This window comes from Capsicum annuum, chromosome 12, assembly GCF_002878395.1.
Source record: "Capsicum annuum cultivar UCD-10X-F1 chromosome 12, UCD10Xv1.1, whole genome shotgun sequence".
Taxonomy (NCBI): Eukaryota; Viridiplantae; Streptophyta; class Magnoliopsida; order Solanales; family Solanaceae; genus Capsicum; species Capsicum annuum.
In genome coordinates this window covers 6,717,605-6,726,034 of record NC_061122.1, presented here as the reverse complement: position 1 = coordinate 6,726,034, position 8,430 = coordinate 6,717,605, and the positions used below count along the sequence as shown (strand labels likewise).

At 35.0% G+C, this 8,430-nt stretch overlaps 1 protein-coding gene across 1 annotated transcript in view; it reads left to right on the top strand.

Annotated features, from left to right (window-relative positions):
* Positions 1 to 1,831: 1,831 nt before the first annotated feature.
* Positions 1,832 to 8,430, top strand: part of LOC107851243 (membrane-associated protein VIPP1, chloroplastic) — a 10,671-nt gene continuing 4,072 nt past the window's right edge. The window contains exons 1-5 of the mRNA XM_016696193.2: positions 1,832 to 2,298; positions 6,053 to 6,174; positions 6,281 to 6,391; positions 6,559 to 6,623; positions 6,690 to 6,771. Of these exons, the coding sequence (XP_016551679.1) occupies positions 2,178 to 2,298; positions 6,053 to 6,174; positions 6,281 to 6,391; positions 6,559 to 6,623; positions 6,690 to 6,771 (501 nt within the window). The 5' untranslated portion in view covers positions 1,832 to 2,177. The remainder of the gene's footprint in view (positions 2,299 to 6,052; positions 6,175 to 6,280; positions 6,392 to 6,558; positions 6,624 to 6,689; positions 6,772 to 8,430) is intronic.

The following is an 8,430-nucleotide window of genomic DNA, read 5'->3' as shown; positions in this document are numbered from 1 at the left end:
ACTTGGAACTCGTTCATTTCAACAGTTCATTTCTTAAGGTGGAATAAAAAAAATATTCTTGAGATAATATTTTCAAGTTATATTGAATTCATTGTGCAAAAGATGGTAAACTTTTGAAACTTATAATTCCTTTTATAGAAGTGTCTTTAAATGAATAAATAAAAAGATTCATAAATGACACACCTAAAGAGGACACATATATGATTTTACAAATCAAAAAGAGACCGACACTTTTTTATGTTTTTTCGAAAATTATTAGGACACATATATGATTTTACAAATCAAAAAGAATTTTTTTAAAATATTTTGCCTAAACACGACTCATGTACCAAAATAAGACTCTTACTATAATTCTTGATATTTTGCAACAAATTTATTAGGACATATATGATTCATAAACTAAAAAGGACTCAAAAAATATTTTAAAATTTTAACTATTAGGATAATAATTAAATAACAATTGTTTGAGGAAATAGTAAATGACAAAAATATGTATGTTAGAATAAATGCAAAAATCAACATCTTTAATTTAAACATAATAAGAATAACAACAATAATATACTACGCGTTATTTCTGATGGACGACAAATATAAAATCGATAACAATACACAACGAAAAAATTGACTTTGGTGCAAAGATCTCATTTTTTGGACGATTTACCGGTTCAGGAATTTTTTCGCCATCTTCTTCGTAGTTGAGAAGCTCCTCCTCATAATCATTATTCTCCCTGTTTTCTCCCATATTTAGCTATCCAACACGATAAAAAATATGGACCTTACACCTAACTCAATAAAAAAAGCTAGCTTCACAGGCTAAACTTGCCCAAAATCATGCAAACAGATCTGTCTATCCCTAAATAACTGATGTTGAAACTCAACATGAATCGACAAACTTAAAAGTTCGTCTAAGAAAATCAATAGCAATTAAAGATTTTCAAAAAGTGAAGCTTGTGCAACAATCTGCCACATCGTTTTAAAAATCTGGAATGATTAGCCTCCTTATAAACTTGCATCAGAGACTTCAATCTATATGAATATTTCTCATCTTTGCTGAGGCTATCCTCATCATCACTTGGTTTTTGTGGAGGGACGTCTGTTGTTATGGTTGATTATAATAGGATTCCATCTGTCGAATAGAGCAAATTTAGACCATATATATATATTTTAGCACACTACTAATTTAATCAAAAGTCTTACCATATTTAATCTAATCCTATATATTTTATGAGTCAAATATTATAAAATTAATTAAATAATAAATTGAAAAAATTAATAAAAAGATAATTTTATCTAAAGCAAAGTCTTTTAATGAAGGGCAAAAAGTTCAATTCACTGGTCACACTTTTAATATATTCTAGATTATAGATATAAATATAGATTATAGATATAGATATTGGGTTTTACATTAATTTATTACTAATGAACAAATATTATAATTAAAGATCTAAAAATATATATCTATTTTTTCAATATAAAAAAGTAATAAAAGTAATTAAAAAGTAGATTATAAGTAATATTTTTTTACGTATAAAAAATTAAAATTATATATGTATTATGTCGATTCGATTTGGGTTCGATTTGATTTTATATTTGCTAATACCAAATCAAACCAAGAATAATCGTTTTTCTTTTTTGCCAACACTAAACCAATCAAACAAAATCATAAGTCAGTTTTTTTCTCGGTTCAATTTGACTTAACGATTTGATTTATACACTCTACTTTTAACTATATATAAATAGTATAATTTTTCATAGATTGGAACCCCTCAGTGTGTGCTAGCTCCGCCCTCTACAACCTAATAATATAGTAAAATGGAAAGTCCAACAAAGAAACTTCCATAATTTTCTCCAAGTCAAGCAACAAATCAAACCCTTTTTCTCAAGACATAAACAAATAAACCTAAGAAACAAACAAAAGAAAATTATACTACTATATATGAAAAAATAAAAAAAAAAAACAAAATGCAAAAATATCCAAACACGAGAAAACACTATCGACTGAAGAGAAGTATTGGGTGTTTTGTGAACTTTCACCAAGAGCCACAAACAGCAAGGAGGAGGAAAACTGAGAAAAACCCAAATCAAGAAAAAGAAAAAAATCCCTTGTAATTGATTTTCTTAGTTTTTGTACATTCAAAAGGTTGGAATCTTGGTTACCCATTTGGCTCTGTTAAAAAATGGCAGTAAGAACACCCATAACAGGGATAAGTATGGCTTCAGCACCATCAATTTCATCTTGTAATAGAATGGTTGTTGTAAAGGTGCAGCCTTTTAGAGCTTCTTTCTTTGGTCAAGGAGGTAATGTTACTGTTTTCTGTGAGATTATGGATATTGGGTTTTCTTGATTTGGTTTGTTTGATGCTAAAATTTGCTAGTATGGGATTTAATCTTGTAAATTTTGGAGATTTTTTGTTCAATTCATTGTTTCTGTGAGGCCCTTTGAAGTTTTCACACTTTTGGTTACTGTGGCTTTTCTGAGTTTTTAGTTTCTAATCTCCACACTCTGGCATTTATCAATGGCATAATAAATAGATAGACACTACCTGTAATTAAGCACTCCAACTTTGAATGCCACATAAGCGTGTCGTGTCCATGAGACATAGTGGGGTCGAGTTAAGAGTGTTCAGTCGTCAGTCGAGACCTTAACACTCTCAAAAGTTGGAGTGCTTATTGGTAAAGTTGCTGCCATGTGACCAGGAGGTCACGGGTTCAAGCCTTGGAAACAGTCTCTAGTAGAAATGCAAGGTAAGACTGTGTACAATACACCCTTGTGGTGGGGCCCTTCCCCGTACACCACGCATAGTGGTAGCTTTAGTGCACCAGGCTGCCCGGCCTTTATCAATTCACTTAATGTAAAGATGCAGCCGTTAAGTTTAGGCATAATACCTAGATAGACACCTTTAACTTGGTCTCAGCCGGCAATTGAACAATCCATCTTTGAGGATGCACATCTAGACATCATGACTTGTCTTCACTCTGTCAGTTGAACACTCCAACCTACAAAATAATCGTCTAGACACCTCCAAAATTTATGACGAGTTGAGGTGTCTAGATTTGCATTCTCAAAGTTGAAGTGTTTAGTTGTTAGTTGAGGCCAAGTTAAGGTGTCTATCTATGTATTGTGCCTTTAGCTTGTTTTATTTATTTTTTGTATGTCTGATTTGATTAGTATTTTTTGAACCACTTATGTTATAAGATATACTATTCGAAGTTTGTTGAAGCACTTCTATTTTGTTCTGTTTTACAATATGTTGTGGTTGGTTATTCATACTTCACTAAAATGGATAGTGCAGCGGAATTTATCAATTCCTTATTAAAAAAAATTATTAATGTTAAAGTTTGTGTTTGAATGTGAATGAATGCATTTTTCATCTTTCAGTAGGATGGTGTAGATATTGATCTTTAGGATGAAATGCTTATGAAGTTATGGGACCATGGTAATAGCATGTTAGGCATCGATAAATAGGACTTGAAGGGAATAGGCATCGATAAATAGGACTTGAAGGAAAGTCTCTCAACTACTCGGCGGTGTTTCGGGTGTTTACGTTAGGTGATTTCTTCCCACGTTCCCAAGCTTCATTGGACAAAGTTATCCGGTATCTTGTTGAAAATAGTGAACTTAAATGTTTATGTTTCTAGATTCATATATTAGTTATCCTTGGTGCATGATCTTTGATATTAGCTGGGTGACTTTTACCAATGTGACTACTCTCAAGAGCATGTGTAAACTTAATTAATAGGTGTGAGTCTAGAAGACTCAATTAGCACCTATATAAGCCCCCTTTGTAATGAATGATATTGTGTAAGAGTGGAGATTTACTAATGATATGAAGTGAGCTTAATGTTTATCTCCCTCTTCCATCCTCTTTGTGTCCTATGATATTATCAAAGGCCTGCCTTATATTTCCAACGTATCCATGTTGATGGGAGGTATTGGAGGTTGCAGGTACCTTGTGGAATTAGTCGAGGTGCGTGCGATCTTATCTGAACACCATGGTTATTTTAAAAAAACTCAAGATGAATCATCATGGATATAACATTTTCATTAAAAGATAGAACTATGGGATGATCTATCTCAATGCCAACTCATCTTACTGACGAACCCTCCACTCTCTACCTTAACCTTTAGATTAGATTAAACTAGCTTTATATATAAAGCGTAATTCACTCATTACAACAAAGAAATATTGTATAGTCAAATATCATATAGTTACATCCTTGCCTTCATGCTTGCTAGATGTATGCTTGCATCTGTATCAAATGTCTTACTCATATCCCTCATCTTAAATATGGACATTATGGCCAACTCAATACCTCAACATGCTTTACAGGTTAAGAATTGTTTCTAGGAAAGTAAGGTGGAATAGCACCAAATTAACCTACACAACAACACCAACAACATACCCAATATAGTCCCACATAGTGGGGGATCTGGGGAGGGTAGAGTGTACGTAGTCCTTACCTCTATCCCCGAGATTAGGTAAATAGGTTGTTTATGAAATATCCCTGGCTCAAGACAAGAACATGCTAGAAAATGACATAATGGAAGTACAAGAGACAATAGGTAGTAACAAAAACAACAATAGTAGCAGACATTACGACAACAAATAGTACTACAATCGAACTACACAAAATAATAGGTTGTAACATAGATCAAAGAACAAGAAACTACAAGAGCAGTCCCACGACTACTAGTAAGGGTAACAAGACAATGCGCTCCTATCTATTAGTATGGAAGCACTCCGATCTACTAACCTTCTACCTTAATTCTGTCATCCACACCTTCCTATCTAAAGTCATGTCCTCGGTAAGCTGCATCTGCGCTATGTCCTTCCCAATCACCTCTCCCCAATACTTCTTTGGTTTACCTCTACCTTGCTTTAATCCATCCATAGCCAACCTCTCACACCTTGCATTGGGGCATCTGTGCCTCTCCTCATCACATGTCCGAACCATCTCAACCTCGCTTCCCGGCTTGTCTTCCACCGAAATTACTCCCACTTTGTCAACCTACACGAATTTTACATTCCATTTTAACTCGGCCCACATATATCATTGATGATGTATATTGTCATGCATTCTCATTTTTTAAGTCCTATAGAAGACTTTGCACTTTTGTCGCTCTTTTTGGATGTCGACGTTCTTACCATGCTTGGACAGTCTAATAGTTAGTTTAGAAAGTTTTGTGCTTTTGGAATTCTTCGAGAGTGTCATATTGGCTAGTGGTATAGTCCCTTTATCATGTACTCATGTTTCTGCTTATGCTATCAAAATGCTAAGGTTAAGCTTCTGTACTAGAAACTTTAGCTTTTATCTGTATGTAGATGTAGCTCCATTTATCTTGGGTAGAGAATGATAGAAGCAAATTGTTTTACAGTTAACATGTAAAAACATGATATGTAAGGTGAGATGAGTAAATACTGTGGTGGTCAATTGCTGCCTTCAAATTTGGTCTTACCTGGGAGAATGACTTTCTCTTGGTGTTTATGCTTTATTCCGCCTTTTACTGTTGAAAAATCATTCATTTTATGTAAGGTTGACTTTATTGGAACCATATCAAAGCTCCATGTATAAGCTGGTGTTTATACTTACATATTTGACCAACAACAACAACAACAACAAACCCAGTGTATTCCCACCTAGTGGGGTCTGGGGGGGTAAGATGTACGCAGTCCATACCTCTACCTCTAAAGAAGTAGAAAGGCTGTTTCCGATAGACCCCCGGCTCAAGTCACGAGACACCACACAAACTCATAGTAAAGCACAGAACTAGATTACAACTTACATATTTGACCAATAGACATAAATTGGAAGGGCTGGATATTTAAGTTTTTCATTGTGTACTGTTTGGTGTATAACTAAGACCGAGTTTTCGTTTACATAGTGTTCAGGGTCGTAAGTCAAGGTTTGCTAGTAAATTAGCAGGTTCTTCCTCAGTCTAATCTTCTTTCATGACTCTGCTGGAAAAATAACTTTCCCTCCCAACTTTTTCTCCTCAGTCGTCCCGCTCTTCCCAAGCATTAATTTGCTGACAAATTCTATTTACTTGCAGTGGGAGCTGTAAAACTGGCAGGGCTACAGCTTCGTTGTAATAGATCCAGGTGTAACAGCCATGGTGGGGGTGCCGTTGGAGCTCGTATGAATCTATTTGATCGGTTTGCTAGAGTTGTCAAGGTTATCTGCTCTTTGATGTTTTCCATTCATTCATGTAGTCCTGCATTCACTCTCCTATCGCTCACTCTCAACTCAGATGTTATTTTCTCTTTTATGCGTTGTGCAGTCATATGCAAATGCACTTATAAGCTCCTTCGAAGACCCGGAGAAGCTCCTGGAACAAACTGTGCTGGAAATGAACAATGATTTGATAAAAATGCGACAAGCTACAGCACAAGTATGCCCTTACGAGTTGCCTTTTATGTGAATTTTGTTTAAGTCTCAGATTTTTCCTATATATGGTTTCAGAGATAATAGACATTGGTTCAAGCTGTCTGGTGCCTAATGTGGTAGAGATATCATAGTTAAGTGAATTTTTTTTTGATATTTTCCTTTTCTTCGAAGGTATTGGCTTCGCAGAAGCAGTTGGAAAACAAGTATAAAGCTGCACAACAAGCTTCTGAAGATTGGTAAGGCTAGGGAAGTTTAATTGTTCTGTTTGTATCAGCTGTGGTTTAATTCTGCTTCAATCCTAGGTATCGTAGAGCTCAGCTTGCTCTTGGAAAAGGGGATGAAGATCTTGCTCGTGAAGCTCTCAAAAGAAGAAAAGCTTATGCTGTAAGGCAATTTTTCTGAGGCAAAGTGTTTAAGAGTTCATTTATTACTATATTGTGTTAAATATGGATTTGTTATGGAATTGGATGTCATCTTAACATTTAGCTTACTGGAATTCCTTATGGCACTCTTTCTTTTGGTATTTCATTTTTTTTCATTATACTATTTAGATGTCCTTGATCTCGTATAAGGATAGAGCAGAGTAGACCGAGGAGTTAGATTTTGATTGATGAGTGACATGGCTTATGCATTTGCTGGTAATGAAGGACTTGAATTACTTTTTTGGTAAGAAAAAAGGGAGCTGAATTACTTTCCGAACTTTGTTATTATCCCTTAAATCTAGTCTAAGAACTTTTCACATGGACTTCTCCTAATCAATCTGAGAGAAAGTTAATAGCACATGGATGAAAATCTCAAAAGATAAATCTTATGAAACTGATGGGATTGGAAAATAGTCAAGTGGATTAAAAAATTGGAAGTTATTCTACAACAGGATTTAAGATAGACAACTCAATCTAACTAGCCTCCGATACATTAGCTTATCTGTGATGTAATATCACATCTATTTGCTGGATTTGGTGGAATAGTCTAGGGGCTGGGACATCTTCAAACATCTTCAACATCGCTTTATTTAAAACTTCACATATAATAGAAAGTCCTTCAACACCCAAGGGTGTGCCCAAGAGGTTAATGAAGTGAGCGCAAACCTTGGAAACCATGGTTCAAATCCCAGTAAAGACAACACACTAGGTGATTTTTTCTTATTTGCTTAAGCCTTGGTAGATAGAGTTAATCGGTAATTGTGCTGGTGGGAGGCTAGAATAGTCGAGGTGTGAACAAGTTGGCTCGAACACCACTATAAATAATAAAAGAAAGACATGCAAGTTTTCATAGCGGAAAAGAAGAGCAACAATGACGTCGTATTTGTATAGTAACCTCCAAACTTTATGTCACATTTGTCTGTCTAGTTTTTTGCATTATTGTTTCTTAAGGTTATTATTTTCATCCAGAGTCATATTTTCTTGATATCTGTGGTGTCCGAGCCAGCTTGCACGCACCTCGACTAATTCCACGGGATACCTGCTATCTCCCATCAGCAACAAGTACTAGGTAAAACTGTCCACCAAGACTAGAACATATGGGAAGAAATTACCTAGAGTTTGTCTCTGTTGGGTAACAGAATTGAACCTGAGACCTCATGGTGTGCTCAACCCAACTTCATTGTACCACTAGGCCACACACTTGTGTGCTCATCCAGTAAAATTTCATGTCTTAATTGAAATAAGGATTCTTGAGTGACATTACATTGTTCTAAAGTATAGAATTGCAAGACCAATCACAAACCCAAAGTATCTTAAGAGTGTTGTGTCTAATGTATAATTGCAATAGGAACACAACCACAAAACTAGGTATTGGCTAACTTCAGGTGGAATTTGTGTAGTGATTGATACAGCTTAGTTATGATTAGTAGATTTAACATGGAAGATGTTTAGCTCCACACATTTAAAGAGTCTTATGGTGTCCTTTTCTCCTCTATATTCAGTTGATTACCTCTTTGAGCTTGAGACGTCAAAGTGGATGACTTAGTAGAAGATTAGTATGTTGTATCACCAGGTTTCCTGTTCCCCCAAAACAGAAAGATTTGAATAAGGGAAACAAAGG